A 17,167-nucleotide genomic window follows, 5' to 3' on the forward strand; every position below is an offset into this window, starting at 1 on the left:
TCACCTCCAACCGCTGCTCAATGCCACAATACGGGCGCGCACGTATACGTACAAGCTCTACATGAGCTATATGCTGCAAGAACCCGATAGAGTTAAGGTCGAGTCAGCTTGTCTAACCGAAAGCCGTTAGTCAGGTTCGTGTAAGCGCTACACGGGGTCAGGCCGAACGACCGCCGAGACCAGTTCTGTCGAACCACCAGTACGGGGCCGTTTGACCCGCACGAGCTATCTGGCGAGACCCGCGTAAACGCAGTCGCGTCGGGCTGCGTCAGCTCGACCCATTCGCGTCCCTCTCAAGAATGGATTTGGGCACTCCGTGGCTTCGTTCAACTGAACTCGACATGCTCGTGCTGAATTCACGTAAACGAAGCCATAGAGTGCGTAGTGGCGTTCATGTGAATGTGACAAGTGGCGCGTCGCATGGCAGTTTTAGCGCATCGCAACGCACGTAAATTGCGCTAATGCGCCCGGGAAGGGGCAAATTACATTCATGCAACGGAAGAGCGGTTCGAGACTGGGAGAGTCGTTCCAAGTGGTGAGTGTAAACGCTGGCGTATCACATCGAGGAAAAGAGGGAAAGTGAGACGGCTGCCTCCCTATGCACTCTTGACCAGTCACCGGCGGAGGTACCAGAGAAACGTCTACGATCGAGGAAAAATGAATCGCGGTAACACTGTCACGGCAATAGCTCTCACGACATGTGACCGTGTTTTTTTAGCTTTATTTGCGTTCGCCAATCGGCGGGAACTGGTTCTGGCCTGTTCTGAACGGAGAAGGATGCTCCACATGCAAACGCTGTCGCGTGGTAGCTGCCGTGATGCGCTAAGAAATTCGACACGCTACTGTCGCATTCGTGTAAAATATCGTTGATGACGCTCGCGACGCTCGCAGGACGGAGATGTCGATGTCTGTGGCCGAGCCGCCCCCCGGCGCGGCGGCCCCAGGCAAGAATGACCCCGTGGTGCCGGATGCGGTGGTCTACGTATGCAGCGTCGTCATCGTCATCATGGTGGTGGGCGGAGTCATCGGTCTGTCCATTCTCATGAAGCAGCGACTCGGTACGTACGCACACAAAGTGCGGGCCCGTCTACAGCCAATTGCACGAAAGTATTAGAAATTACACGTATGCGTACGGTCTTCCACAAAGGTGCGTTCGCCACGTCCGACACGCATGAGTGAGTAAGCTGCCTCGTTCACTCGTGAATAAACGAAGCGCATTTGCGGGTACAATTGTACAGTATCGCGATGCAGGACGCCTTTTTAATTGATCGCGCTTTCTAGTCGACCTGTGTCGATTAACTTTGTCATCTGTAAGATATGGAGTTTTATCAACTGGTCGTTTCTGAGCGACCGTGCGCGTTGGCGCCGAGCCAAACACTCATTAGATGTCGAGCGCATTTGTACTTTCACTTTGCAGCTCGAATGCTGGCTAAAGGTTACCATTTCGAAAGACTCAAGCTGGATGCCCCATGTGAACGTAATTTGTACAGCTGCGAAAAAAAAATGTTGTGGTTTCTTCCCCGCAAAATAAAGCTAGCATCTGAACCCAGCAAGCTACGCGCGTACTTAACATGCACTAGATAAACGTTATAATACGCCAATATCTAATGGGATTCGTTCCAGTCAGGATTAACCAAATTGAGAAAAACACAAAGGAAAGCTGCAAGGATAATTCTATAGCGGTATATATTCTCGAACTGGCTATTTCTGAAACGATTCAATAGCTTGACTCACCTGCACTAGTCCAGTGTAGTGTCCCTGTATATGCTCCTGCAGGGAGCACAGTTGCGCATATATGTACGCCAGTATGTTCCAGCTATGCAGTGAAGCTACTCCTCGCGCGTGTAGGAGGCATATGCCGTGCGGTGTTCCATTTGTTTTTTTGCTTGCTGGTCGCGAGCTACATTCGCCAATTGTTCGCAAGCGCTGAGCAGGTGGCACTTTTTAATGTACGCTACGCTCGAGCCATTGGCCTAGCCGGAATTGGGTAGGGTTCGAACTCTCCAAAATTTTGTTAGTATCTACATGTATACACAAACACAGAAACACACGCACCAACGTACATGTAAGAAGTAGGACCCCCCTCGATCCCCCGAAATAAAATCCTGACTATGCCCGTGGCTCAAACAGCTCAAACGTTCGCGTGCAAACACACTGTAGCATGCAACAAAAAAGCAGTGCAATGTTTTCCAGCATGCATATGAAGTTTTCTCACCGAGGCCGGAAGGCAAGAAATGTTTTAAAGGGTGTTTAAATAAGGCGCCACACACGTAAGGTGGACAATTATGTGAGCGTATTTTGGTTGCCGAAACCAGCCGATGACTGATCGTTGCCAAGATAACTATTGTGCCTGTAGTAATGTCAGCAACCGTTACCAGAGCGTCATTTATCCCTAACCGTCGTTCACAGCAGCTACACGTAGATTTAAAAGCATTTCAAATGTTCACATGCACGCACCTTGTGCACAGCTTATTTTTACGATTCATACCGCAGACTTACCAGCTGCTTCGTGGCAGCAAATCTTCAAGGGAAAAAAGATTAAAGATGGACGAGCGTCAAGATCAAATTTATTTCGTACAAGGGAATGGAGGACCAATGGCAGAAGGGCAAGGCAGAAGGGCAAGGCAGAAGGGCAAGAGAGCTGTTTCTTAGAGCCTTGTGGGGCAGAATTCAGAGCAACTGGAAAGGCGAAAAGCTATTAAGAGTAACCACAGCTTATTTTTTATTGCACTAATCACATCAAGATGGTGAACTTGCAAAGTTGGCAAACTTACAAAGTAATTATTCACATATTGCAGACTGTGGTATGACATATATTTCTTTATCTTTTCACACTACTCGGGTGAATTCGCTATAACACAGCACTTATTATACATACAGACATAATTTTACATAGCTCACCTCGACTAAGGCCGATCGAACAAGCAAGATATCGCGGGAGGTAAATGCTGAAGCTATCATGCAGATGTCTTGTAAGCGGGAGCACGCGATGTTTTCGGTAACTACAAAACAATGAACATTAGCACATCAATCATCGTTACATGGAAAAATCAGAACGCCGACAAAAAATTAAAAACACTAGGGAAAAACCAGGGTGCAGCGGGCAAATTGCATCCGCTATAGTACTCGCTCTGTTTTGAAAACACCGTTCTAGAGACGCATAGTCGGAACAATCGTAAAAGCAAGACCGCTAATCGGGCTAGTTGGTAAGTTAACATTCTTGGCGTATATGTGCAGCGCGATACGGTCATGTCGTTCATTCTTAGTCCCGCGTCTGTGTCGCGCTTCACATATACGCCAGAAAGCGTACAAGTGGACAACCTTTCATGCCACCCCTACGCATCTAAGCGTTAACGGGGGTGTCACTAGAGATAAATGTCGCTTTAGTGCAAACAAGGCAAACTCACCAATGTAAATAAGGAGAACGCATCTCGCATATTCTGGTCCCTTTCGGAGCCGGCCAGTCTCGGCTGATACGCAGCAGCCATACTTGTCGCCGGCGCACGTCTGCCCGTTCGCGCGGCACCGCGTAAAAAGCTTTTCCAGCTTCCGTGCGGTTTGTGCAGTTTGGTGCGTTGCATCCCGTCATAGTGGAATACAAGTGTCAATATGACGCGTTTCGTAACACTTCACCGAGGTCCTTGACCTCGGTGAAGTCGACGAATATCGTCGAATAACGTACCTGCAGCCCGGAGCCGACGAATGCAACGCACGCTGGACGGTCCGCTTAATGTCGATGGCACTGACGGAAACGACGAGTCGGCATCTCCCCCGTAAAGTTGGCTTCGCACGACGCAGTTGAACGTTTGACGTCATTTTGTAGCTCTCGGCGAATAGCGGTGCGACGAGCGGCTATGTAAAAGTTATGCGCAACTCTGCTCCCTGCGGGAGCATATGCAGGGAGCATATACAGGAACACTATAAATCAGTGCCGGAAACTAAGTGGACTTAAGTTTCATTTCTGGCTATCAAAAGTCTATCTCAATATTAAAAGCACGCCACGCCATTGTTTCCAGACGAACTAGAAATGTCAGATTAAGCAATCATTGCACGTTCGAAATTTCACGCGCATTTCTTTACGTGTACGCGTGTTCCTTTCTTTTTGTGTGTGTGTGTGTGAACGATAAAAGGATGGAACTGTTTACCACTATCTGTTATACGTTCCAGTAGCACTGAAACTTTCGAGGAACGTGGGAACATTTTTTTTTGTCTGTGAAATATGCATTTTGTATATCATGCAGGCATTATAACAATATTTTAAAATGTATCCCGTAGTGTTTTTCTACGTCATATCCTATACGCGCGCTATCATTGTCAGTGTGACAAACATGTTATCCAAAATATTGTCTACCATATCTCTCTTCTACATGTTTTGTCTACTTTTGTTTGATTTTTCAATTCTATGTTTAAATTTGCTATATACCCACTCTGTTACGGCCAAGGTGGCCAACAGCATTCATAAATAAAACAAAAAATAAAGAAATAAAATACCAAGAGTTAGCGCTAGAAATTCGACATGGCAGCAACCGAAATGTCAAAGTTAATATCGTCTATGTTGTATGTTGCCTAGCCTTCGCGGTATTACCGCGTAATGCGTATATATCTTGAAGACAGAGACCTTCGTCCTTGTTTATATATTCCCGAGTTTAGTCGAAAGGCGAAAATAATGTATCGTGATATGTTTTCAAGCGTTCTTCCGATGGATATCATTCGATGCGGTGGGTGCATAAACGTAAGTGTACGCACCAGCTTTTATTTAATACACGCGAACCAACCACAAATTTTTTTCTACACTCTATTCATAGCACCTTTTCCTACGAAGACGCGCTTGTCCGTAAACTCTTTCATAATTCAAGGAATGAGACAGCCATACAACGTGCGGTTGAGCAAGTAGGTCCAGTCGTACATGATATGGCTCACACTTCTTGCAAGAGCTGCAGGGTGTCCGCCGCTCAGGAGTTAGGGTATCAGAAGAGTTGCGTGCGAAAATAAAAAAGAAAAAAAAACGACGAGATTCTGCCGAAGCCTTAAGCCCAAATTTCAGCATTTGCTCGAGCATAGCTATTAATAACGAACACGTTGTTATAAGGGGCGTTCTTCTGGCTCACTGTTAGCTTCTCAGCGGGGCTGGCTGGCATTGCGCCGAAGATGGTGCAAATCAGTCACACCATCAGTGCATCGCAACCTGGGCCGTGTTTCGGAGTCGGAATATCCCATGAAGTCAAGTCCCACGCTGGGCTATCTGTACATCACAATGGAAGGGATAACGTTGAAACGACATTTCTTGCTGTAACCTCACTATTCCATACATGGCACTCGTGGCGAGTCACGCACGGTTTGTTGCGAAGGCCTTAACATATGCAGGCATGTCAATCAGGCTCCCTGTCGGTGTACTTTCGTCAAACGATTTAGAATGTGATTGCCAATCTTCTAACACGCTATTCGAAAACTGCATTTAACAAGTACCGGAGGGATGCCGACAGGCAAAGTTGGCAGTGCAACGCAATACGCCAATCGATGTGCTTGACGTTTTGTAGCAATCTGCTTGTTAAACTCACCGTGTTTATTTTCCTTTTCTTTTCAGACGTCAACCAGAATGTTACAACAGGTAAGCGATGCTGAAAGATTGCATAGTGGTCTATCGTGTTACGAGACCGTTCCAATGGTGTAGTCACGGGGCGCTCCAGGAAGATGCTGTGCGGCCGTGTGTGTGTGCATGCGTGTGTGCGTGTGTGTGTGTGTGTGTGTGTGTGTTATTAACGCTTATTATTTTGTAGCAATAAATAGTGCAATGCTTAGGCAAGTAGCATCTTGGAAGTATACTTTTCGGAAGTGATCTCACTGTGCTGAAGCCAACTTTTTGTACGAAGAAAATAATGTTACGCGTACCGTGTTTTTATATTGTAATACGGCTTTCATCCTGGGACAAAAAAAAAAAATAAAACCGGCCTAGCAGCTAAAACCCTACATTAGTGGCACATTCAACTAATCAAATAAAGAGCAGACACCACAATATAGAGTACTGCGTTTCGTTATTCTTTAACGTTTTAATACCAGCTAAAGCCTGCATTCCTTAGTATAACCCTCCCTATCCGTCTTATGCAATAGATTAGCTAGTGCAAAATTAAAGAGATACCCTGGCGGCTTCCTTCTGTTTACCATATGATTTGTAGTAGCGGTTAATGTAATCTCAGCAGTTCTATAGGAAAATAATTGTGCTTCAGTTTTGCGAGTAACAAATTTTCAGCTTCTAGTCTGTATTGCTGCAAGCCACTTCATTTTTTCTTACTGTGACACGTCCTGATAAGCACGTGAAGTATTTCCCCAAGCACAAGTTTGAAAGAATTGCCATGTCAAAACATCGTTAACATTTTCTCTCTCTCTCTCTATCTCTCTCTCAGCGGCACCAGCCGGTCCGGGGGCGCCACCACCCAAAGCGAGATTGGTGTCGGTCGAGGACTCGGAGTCCAATGGTGCGTATGCCGCCGCAATGTCTGATTATATCACACTCCTCCATTTATATTCACCTTGCTATCGGAATACTTACTATTATCCGGCTCATGTGTTTTAATGAGAGTGCTTCTGTCCCGTTTATGAAAGTTGTATGTGATGCGAGAGACACCGCCACCTGTTTGCTCCTGGAAGTAAACTTCTCCAACACATTCTTACTGCAGTGAAGCCCGCTTGTTAGTACTATCAGAAAAATTAGAACATCGCAGCCTCGCAAATTGCCTTACAATTATATGTCATAAGGTTGTCGTCCAACTCTGAAGGAGGTTGTACGTCCCCGTTGTTTGGTAAAGAAAAATGTTTGCAACAATGCCGCTTGCTATCGACAGCGGTATTTGTGAGGTGTTCAACTTGATGATTCGGCCTGAGCAGTGGGTGCCGTTCTCGGTAGTGAATAGGCGCTACATAGCAGCGGAGGCGAGCCGGAGTTCACGCATTTATAGGCATTGTGCGCTGAACCTTTCCACATTGGACAGTACAGCGCCAGAACACGCAGCCTACGCGAGTGGTGGAAGCAAAATGGGAAAAGCGCGATGAACATTCACCGTAATTCTTCCGACTACTTATTTCGAGGCAGAAGTGTCCAACATGTCCAAGTGTGGAAGTGCGAATGCTCTGCACATGGCTGGCCACGTTTGCTTGTCGAGATCACAAGTCCGAGCATTTCATGAGACTGAGCTAGACAGGGCCCTGTGCCTAACACTCGGGCGAGTGACGAAATGTGCGTCGTTGTTATTTGTAATGACGTCGCATATTCTTCGCACCCCTGGCGACCAGTGTCGGCGACGCTAGGTTGATTAGCGAAAACCCTGGCCGGTGGTCCTTATAGCCAATATAAGGCGAGGTCGAACGGGGTGCACACACGACTAGCTTTCATCTTGTGACCTACGTTCCGTCTACTTTTGCGAAACCTGTGTGTAAGGATAGGGGTAATTTGTTGTCTTAGCAGCACTATCAGAACAGTGCACAGACGCTGACTCTGCGTTCGTGTACGAGCGCTTCTGGAACGCAGAGACCGTCGTTCATTCATGCGCTCTCAAGCGCTGAAATGATCCAAGTGGTAGTATTTCAGCGTTTGAAGAAGGTTGTGCGAAGCGAAGTCAGGCACAGTATTCCTCACCCGGAGGGGGCCTCCTAAATATGTACCTCAATATCCCTCAATTCGACAAGAGAAAACTAAACACTTTCTAAAGCAACACTGCCGGCCACGAGCGTTCTAGCGGTAAAGAGTTTAAATACTATGCACAGATTATCGCCCCAGGCAATATGACAAGCAAATTCATTTATTTCCTTTCCGCCTTGTCAGCGGCAGTTGTTTACGCCGAAGGCACATGCCTGCGACTTCCAGACTTGCACGTGGGATCCCTTCGCGTCGTTCGTCGGAGTAGTAAATTAGGTGTCTTTCGCAGGCGATGCCTACTGTAGCGTGAAAACGTTGGCTATGTTGCCGAGTCGGTTAAATTATGATAGGATTGCTATCACAGTTACTGCGTGTCCAGCCGATAAAAATACACAGAAATGCCAGAGGGGTGAAAGGCGTTGCCGCCAAGCATGCGAAGAGCACAGTTTGTAGATAAGGACCCGAGCGCAGTTTCTAAACCCGCGCAAAATGCATGCAGCGCAACCTGGTACCCAAGCGGACAAACGTGACTGTCATAATGCTAATGCAGCTTAGCCCTGTCCGTAGGCTGAAGTGAAATCCGGGAAAGGAAAGAATTGTGCAACACGTCAAAGTTTTGAAGATGTCTGCGCTTCTGAATAGTTATGAGGCTGTTTACGTATTCCGAAGCACCTGCAGTGGGAAACTTGATACGCAAGAAGCTAATTATATAGTACGCCAAAAGAAATAAACCCCCGCCCCTACCCTCCCTTTTCTCCCCGCTTTTCCACTCTATTAAATATGTTTTGCCTGTGCAATGCCGAGGCGAAGAACATCGCACTTACGACTTCACCTTATCACTTATTTAAATTAAACAGCTATACTATTCGGGTTTGGAGAATGAAGACTTTCCTATAGTGCAGTGCTAAGCGAAACCAACAAAGAGGTAATGACAAGTTTTTTATTTGGATTGATAACAACATGTTACCTTTACAAAACCAAGACAAAAACTGCGACTGTTTAGACGCTTCGCTGCAATACTGTAAAGTTGTGGGGCAAAGCACTCGTTTGCTGCGACAACGCAAGAACGAGAAATAATTGCCGACCGCGCGTTCTAGTCAGTCTTGTACTCTGAATTATCGCCATATTCCTTCCTTTTGAAGTTTCGCGTGACGCGCTTTTGTATAGTTCGGCGGCAAAACTTGTAATTTGCCTGCTTTCCTCGTTACAGATTTCAAGGTGTTCAACGATGATGATCCGTTCCGTAAGTCATAAATAGGCATACCCTGTCAGCGTCATAAATAATCGGTTCACAATAACCACAGTGTTTCTTTAGGCAAGAATGCACGTTCGAGTTGCTGACAAGTCAGCATGCCTTTTCCTCTCCTTCAACGTTTATTCAAGAAATAAATACCAAGCGACGCATAATGACGCTGCAGAGCTTCTAATACAATCTAATCTAAGAGAATCTAAGACAATCTAGTATACTGCAGAGCCAACGTTCCTCCTGGGGCGGTATTCTGTAAGAGCACACCTAGTGTACTGTCCATTTCGGCCGGTGATGATTGGCTAGGGCTGCTCGTCTCCTCGTCAAACGTGCAACTGCATCCAATAAACAGCGGCCGAAACGGACAGTTCACTAGCTGGACTCACAGAATACCCCTCCCCCCCCCCCCCCCTGGACTTCTTAATGTTTTATGTGCCGTACACTTAAACCATTCATCGAACGAACTTCCTCGCATTGTTCCTGCGAGAAACTGGGGAGTTCACAACAACGGCACTCAGTTGATTGCCGGGTAAGGGGCTAAAATATTGCGGAGATGTTATCGAAAGATAACACAGCGCGAAAGAAGGGAAACAAAGCTTTATACGAGCGCACGTCAAGTGCGGCCCTCCTCTGTTCCGTGTTATCTTTCACCCGATCCCCATGCAAAAGAATAACCCTTTGTGCCTGCCTGACGCTAAATGCAGGACGATCGTTTTCTTACGAACAAGTTGTGTTTACGCGAGTAGGGCACAGCATACGTAACTGCAAATGAAGATGCAACGTAAGTCATGGCAGAAATCACTTACGATGTGTTGTATTTTTCTGCAGATTACCGTGTCGCTAAGGCAAGAGGTAAGTTCCATCTATTCTATAGGAATGTGTAAGCTGTCATTGGGAATGTATCAGATATATGCGTTACACCGTTGGAGTATAAGTATTCGATTCATGCCATTCAGCGTATAGCTGCGGAAAGCACGTTCCGACATCACAATGTTAAATTGGCTGACGGTTTCTTCTTGCTTGATTTGCCGCTTTCGATACTGAATTGCGTTGTAAGCCTTGAGTATGATCAACTTCTTTTATATCAAGCACTAATAGGACAATCCAATCTGAGAAATGTGGACGTGGCCGGGGTACGTTTCCGCGTTTTGAAGGCATGCCCCACCAAAAAGTAATGTGCTTTTACTCTGACTAGACGTGCTTACACACTTTCAATCTGCTATATTTGTTACAGTACATTTTTTTTTCATCATTACTTGTCTTGCGCCTGCGGAGAGCCATGGGCTCAGTTCAATCAGTACCGCCACCGTTCACATGATGTAGTAAAAAGCATAGATGCGCTGACTGCATAGGCGTACTGAGAGATTCTTTCTTGTCTGCTTGTTCCTCTTGCTCTTGCTACGTCATTTTTTAAATGAAGAACGAAGTATAATTGAAACACTTGTGTCAATACAATGAATTAACCTCAACGGGAACAGAAGCAGAACAACACGCGCGAAGAGTTTCGCATGCTTTAGCACACAGTTTTCTTTTTTTTTTTCACGTATTCTTGCACAATATTTGTTGTCCATTCTTTATATTATTTAGAAAAGTCTTCTAGACGCAAAATTATTTCCGTGCTGACATTCTGAAAGGATTAAAAAGAAGTTGCATCTTGTCTTGAAACTTATTCCAACAGATGGCTACCACCGGAAGGTTCCCTTCTATGAAGCTGCACATTCAAGTATGTAAGCCTAAGGATCTAACACAAGCCTGGGCTCTCGCGCCTCAGGCGAACGCGTGGAATAACCCCGAACAGCCACGCGGGATATTTGCTTACAGGTATTTCCATCATTTCTCCTGTCTTTCATTTATGCAGAACAGAAGGCGAAACGACGTAAGTGAAAGCAGAATACTGGAACTGCACATGTTTTGGTTCGCCACTTTAGCCTCGAACAGATTACTTAGCTTGGGTAAACGCGTACAAATGGTTTGCTTTGACGTCATCGTGGCCGCCATCTTAGGGTACTAGCACGTGGACAAGCTGCGTAAATAGACGCAGTGACATGACAGCACGACAGGGGCGTTTAGCACCGAATGACAAATAAGTGATAATCCGGTGAAAAAATGGTCGCCATAAAAAAAAAGAACGTTGTAGGCGTGATGATATGTGGTGTCCTGGGTATTAGCACATTCAGAATTACATCTGAGATGTTGCATACACACTATTTATACAAGAATGACTTCAGGACCGGACAGACACCACACATTCGCGCGCTCTATGTATGTGCCGTCTCGTTTTCGAAGTCGTTCTTGTATTGGTTTTGTGCAAAATGGCGTGCTTATATGAAACAATTTATAATGAACTGGCCCCAATCGCAGGTTTACTAGGCTCGAAACTCGCAATGAACGCGCAGTTATACGCAACGTAAGAAGCGCAAGGTGAACTAGCGGAAGAAGCAAAGTGAGGGCGCATCGCTGCTACCATAAAAACCGATTGGTGGCGTAGTTGTGCCTGAAGATATGGTAAATCGATATACATCAAGCGCCAAGTTGGAGTAGCTGCAGCCACTTTAGCTCTGCCAGCGAGTGTACAAGTCGCTGGTGCTTCCAGCAGATAAGCTGGAGGAAAGCATCACAAAAGCATCTAATGGTTGCTTACACATGGCCCACGGTTTGGGCATTGCAAAGAAACGAGTTCGGCGCGCAGATGCCCAGTGACAATCGTGTCAGCGAGATACAAAGTAAGTGAAAACTTTAACCGAACTCCGCGCGCCTTTCTTCTCAGGACAACCAGTCGCCTCGCGAGAGAAGAGGCGGCGACATACGTCCAGCGTGCAGCGCACAAACAACATTAACACGAACAGCACGGGGATTACAGTGCATATATACCGTGGTGGAGACGAAACCGCCACTCGAGATGCGCCAAGCTCAAAGAAAACGGGAAAATATGTGCGCGTGTCGGAAACGTGACGTAGTCTTTTGGCTACGATAGGGGATAAGGTAGAGGTGGATATGTCGCTTGCAAACGTTGGTCGTTGCACTGGGAAAGAATCTCGCCCTATGGCGAGAGGTTAGCGGGACACTACCCCACTAAACGCACTCCCGTTCATAAGTGCGGGGGAAAAAATTCTACGCTGCACGCGTTCATATCGCGCCACAGATTGAAGTGACATCTGCCAAATGCAACGACAGCGAGATGACTATGCCCTTGCTTACACTCCTGTAACATCGCACACTACATTCTGAGGAATAACTCCTGGTCCTCACCTTGTGTTACCTGTCCTCACCTTGTGTTACCTGAAGAGCGAGTCTGCGCTCGCCTGCGCAGACTCGCTCTTCCTCTGCAGTAATAACTGCGTGGGGCAGCAGGTTTTTTTGCAACAAATAAATTTCCGTGACGGTGCAGACTGCCGTGCTTCACTCTGAAGCAACCCCACTGATCTCTTCTCGCCGAATTTACCACGCGATCGTTCGCTCGCCTGCGCAGACAAAAAAGCGCCCACCACGAGGACAACGAGAGTAAAGAAGAAGACAACGAAGAGAGTGAGAGCTACCACCAAGAACAGGGGCCGCCGGCTACCCGTCACATTGGGTGCGTACGCGATAAAAGTTGTGCTCGAGTCCATGCTCCCTCTAATGCCTATACGACGGCTTTTGGTACAAAACGTAATCCTTGGCGTCGTTATTCGTGGGCAACGTAAGTGGCCGTGTGCATGCCGTAAAACTTTATAACGAGCGGCACCAGGTATGACGCTGCACGTGCAATCTGAAGGATCACCAGACGCTATCGCCGTCAGTCCTTCCACCTTGACGGTTCACCATCGGCGCTTCGAGTCAGTCGCCTACTCTCAACTGGAACAGCTCAGCGAGCGGCCTCACCTCTCAAGAAAATAGTGGGCGCTCTTGAGCTAGTTTCACGGGACGAACGGAACGGCTGATGCAGTCCGCGGACTAGCGCGACGTTGCTCAATGTAAGCGATGCTGCAGCTCAGTCACGTCGCGATTGTCCACTGACTGAATGAGTTATCCAGCTCGTCACGTGACTTCAACTTCAATGAACTGCGACTGCAACGGTCTGTTCACAGGCGGCGGTGTTTAGTGACCGTCGGAGCATCAAGTGTGGCAGTGATATATATAAAGTGGCATTGTTACGAAAAAATTTCGCTCACTTTCGTAATCTACAACTGAAATAGCAAAGAGTACACACGGCAGGCACACATGTTTTCGCGCGTGCTAGTGCGGCGTGAAAGCACCTACCGCTGCTTCCACGCCCCATTTGTCCCAACAGTGCGCGAGTTTTTGACGCCGCATTAATCTCCTTTTATAACCTAAAGCAATCGGCTTTATTCATAGCATTGCTTACCACTCCCAGCTTTCACTTTTTCTTGTCGCAACTTCCAGTGCGGCGCCTCATTAAGCTGACGTGAATCCTCTTCGCTGACGTTCCCTATATGTGAACACTGAAAGCGATATCAGAGAAAGTGATCAATCAAGAATGCGACGGCACCGAGTTACCCTAACATAAGAATGCGTTGGGCTTCTTCTCAAAAATAGTTGCTTTGTGAAAAAGCCAACCTCCACAAACCCTTTTATTCAATATTTCTTAAAATCTTTTTTTTTGAATGGGGCGGTGGGAGGAGGGGGCTACGTACGCACTCAAGATGAGTTTTTGAAGAGCGTATCAAGTAGACTGTCGGCGAACGAAAATTATCAGGCCTAGTCACGACGTTCTGCATACGACTAGTGGTAGCCGTAGTGTTATGACGCGTTCCGAACGAACAAGTTTCATAGAAAAATCATACCATAATGTGGCGGTGGCACATTAGACAATTTATGTCGCACAATACGTGTACCCCTTTAGAAACAGTGAAAACGTCGGAGACCAGTCGCAACCTTCGATGTATTTTGTCCCCCTTAGTTGTTTCATTAAATTCGGAAACTTCCCCACAACCGAAATACACACGCTCGGTTGCAACAAGAAGCCACAGGCCACACACGGATGAAGGAAAAATGACTTTATCACCATCAGTTGCGGTGTTGAAAAGTACTTGGCTACAAAGGGAATCTCAAGGAAATGTTCGCCCATATCGGGACTCCGAGGCTTAAGTTGCTCGTGGGCGACCCGCGATCCAAAGCGTCTGCTAGCGATCGTGTTTTCCTACGCTGGATAGCTTCCCTATGCGTAGCGACGAACTCGGAGGTCGGTGCGCGCGGCTCCGACTTCCCGCAGTACATGCGCCAAACAGGGCTGCATGCATTCATTTGATGTCTTTTGTTAATTTTTTAGTTCATTATGTCTTGCGTCAAGTCTCCGAATAAGAAAAGAAAAAAATAAGAAAGAAAGGGGGTAGTGAAATAGGCGCTATTTCCTCAGTTATGGAGATAGGACGACTCAACGCCAAAGCCTAAGGAGTGAAAGGAACTTCCTACCGGGCCGCAGCCTCCCGAGCTAGTTACGCCTACAGGTGCTGCTGGTATAGGAGTGCATGCATGTCAAAGTCCAGTGTGCTGGGCTGTCCCCAACTCACCTTGAGGGCATCACTCTTCCACAAGCACTGGGCTTTGAGGGCCACGACAGCGTTGCGACATCCGCGGTAGTGCCGGCAACCAGAGAGAGACTACGCCAGTGGTGGTGGTTGACCCGCCGGCCCAGCCTCGGAAGCGCTAGAGACGAGAATGCGGCACCCTGTGTCATTGACTCGCAGGGCGCTCAGTGATCCGCGTTGAGAGCCTGTCTCCGTCACTCCAATTCCTTCTTCCTGCAGTTTTGTTTGCCTTTTTCTCTTTTTTGGACATACCGGCTAGAATGCAAAACTTGCGCCCACTCGATACGAAGGGGAAAGCCACATAATAATAATAATAATAATAATAATAATAATAATAATAATAATAATAATAATAATAATAATAATAATAATAATAATAATAATAATAATAATAATAATAATAATAATAATAATAATAATCGCGTCATTTCCTGGCAGCTGCGGACCTACGACACCAATGCCCATCATCGCGTGTCTGTCACGTAAAAAATACTGAGCGTCACTATAGACGTAGGAATTGCCTGGTGAAAAATGGAGGTTACGGAAACGCCACGATGCCGAGCGCCTCCCCGCGCTTTAAAGAGTACGAGTTAAGCTTTGGACGAGTCTGGCCCGGAGCTACTTTTTCGAGGCGGCAAACTGGTGACCCCGATCGAGCCACACTTAATTGTAACCACTTTGAAGTCACTCGGCAGGGACAAGACTATTCGCAAATGAGAAAAAAAAAAACATTTAACCACACGTTCGCCCCCACGCTCCGCTAAATAAGCATCGGCGTGGCAATAATCATGGCGAAGAGACAAGGAACGCATTATGCAGCCGCAATAAAGCTTTTTACGACGCTGAGAAAGGTTCACAAGTGGACACCACCATAAAATGTCTTAAAATGTCGTAAATTGGTCTAATAAGATGTCGTAGAGAAACCCGTACGGGTTTCTTTTGTAGTTTAGCGCCACATTCGGATGTATGACAATTTTTTCCTTTCAAGATGTCTTTAGGGCTGGGGAAAAAAAGAAACTTGCATAACAAGATCGTCTTCGGTTTCGTTTTTAGAGGTGAAAGTTGTCGTTGTGTTCCTCCCGTTCATCTCCTGAAGCTGCATTAATAAATTACATGAAAACGAAAAACTTAACGCGATATATGTGCCCTAGACGAGCCTATAGTGTACCCTGCTGATGTGAATTTATTTGTTATACTTGCTTCGCATGTGTATTACTTCGCAGGGGTCAAAACCACGGCGAAACATGGCAAGAGGAAAGCTAACGTCGCCCACAGTAAGAATTGTGCCCAGCATATTGTTTGGAGATAGGCGATGCGCGACAGCTACGAGGAGCGCACAGACACCTCAGTTCGTTTGTAAATGCAGCCTCCTTATGTAAATTTACCATTTCCTTGCATAAATTTACTCCCTCCTTTCCGTTGCAGATCGTGATCTCGGTAAGTTATTTACATTGCAGTTGGCTAACCGCAAGTACTTCCTACTGGTGTTGTCCGTGTGATCTCACTGATTACGTTGTACTTGTATAGAACGTATAATTGGCTGCATATATCGGATAAAGCGGTATTGCTTCGATAAAGCGACAGCTCCAACTACGTAATTGTTCTGAGCCCTTATAGCGAGGACGAATACTTACTAACAAAAACGAAGTTGCTGGAAGAGACGCAATACCCGCATTGGCATAGCCTTTGTTACGGTACTCGAAAACTTTTGTCACCATGGCAGGTGGCAAGCTCGCTTTTGTTTAATTAGTACACGACCGAATTCTCTTCGGATATTGGGCCGCTTACATCCGACTCAAGTTCCCGCGGGCCGCGCAGCGGCCTGTCCTGATCAGGGTGGAATATCGTCTAACCTGAGAATTAATATTGAGTCCCAGAAACTGCAGGTTATGAAGGTACACATAAAAGGGCTTTGTGTACTGTCTACTACATGTGGCCAGCAGGCCATGTGTTTGGCCAGTACCTCTTAGATAAGAGTATACCTGCCCACTCTGAGCAGTGTTTTGACGCTTTGGAAGACCAACATCCCATACATTATAAGGGGGGTAGATATTTTTCTTCCCGCTTAATTTTAGCACGCGCTCGAACTTCCTCCGTGACGTCACTGCTTGAAGTATTTTGGACGTAAATCAATTAAACTACATGGAAAACTTATTTCGCCTACCCGCACATCCCGCCTTTTTCATTCTTGTAGTGTACAGTGTTTACAAAGCCAGACTATGATTCAAACAATCGCGTTTACTATAAGTGATTGCAATATGGAACAAGCTACCGGATCAAATCGTCAACGAACGCACACCTGGTGAAGTTCAACTATAGCTACTCACAGTTTCGGAAATGCGATACTCGCACTTATGCCACTTACGTTCTTCTATGCCTTGTGAAATGTCTTGTTCTTTTACACGTTAATGTATGGCCATGTTTTCACGTAGGTTTGTACCCCCCTTTTGAGTAATACACCGAAACGGGGCCGTAGAGGTTTGAATAAATGATGACGACGAAGTGCACAGACTGTGCTAGGTAGGATGCGCTGCTGCACACCCGTGACGCGAACAGCCATCTCAGGGGCCTTCTTTGCCGCTTCCTTGCGAAGAATGCAAAGCTTCGCTGGTATACCTTGGCTACAGACGGGAAGTGCCGCAATAGTTTGGTGTACCGCATAGCAAATGAATTGTGAACGGAGCAGGCCGTTTAAGATACGCTAAGCTAAAGCCATGATTCAGAATACTTTTCCTTACAGTGTGGACAAATCTTAAAATAAAT

At 46.5% G+C, this 17,167-nt stretch overlaps 1 protein-coding gene across 1 annotated transcript in view; it reads left to right on the top strand.

Annotated features, from left to right (window-relative positions):
- The window catches only part of LOC142571987 (uncharacterized), a 53,679-nt gene that overhangs the window by 5,815 nt on the left and 30,697 nt on the right, over positions 1-17,167 (top strand). The window contains exons 2-10 of the mRNA XM_075680755.1: positions 892-1,058; positions 5,585-5,608; positions 6,402-6,473; positions 8,841-8,873; positions 9,705-9,728; positions 10,555-10,599; positions 10,735-10,752; positions 12,346-12,450; positions 15,628-15,678. Of these exons, the coding sequence (XP_075536870.1) occupies positions 892-1,058; positions 5,585-5,608; positions 6,402-6,473; positions 8,841-8,873; positions 9,705-9,728; positions 10,555-10,599; positions 10,735-10,752; positions 12,346-12,450; positions 15,628-15,678 (539 nt within the window). The remainder of the gene's footprint in view (positions 1-891; positions 1,059-5,584; positions 5,609-6,401; positions 6,474-8,840; positions 8,874-9,704; positions 9,729-10,554; positions 10,600-10,734; positions 10,753-12,345; positions 12,451-15,627; positions 15,679-17,167) is intronic.

Source organism: Dermacentor variabilis, chromosome 2, assembly GCF_050947875.1.
Source record: "Dermacentor variabilis isolate Ectoservices chromosome 2, ASM5094787v1, whole genome shotgun sequence".
NCBI classification, from domain to species: Eukaryota; Metazoa; Arthropoda; class Arachnida; order Ixodida; family Ixodidae; genus Dermacentor; species Dermacentor variabilis.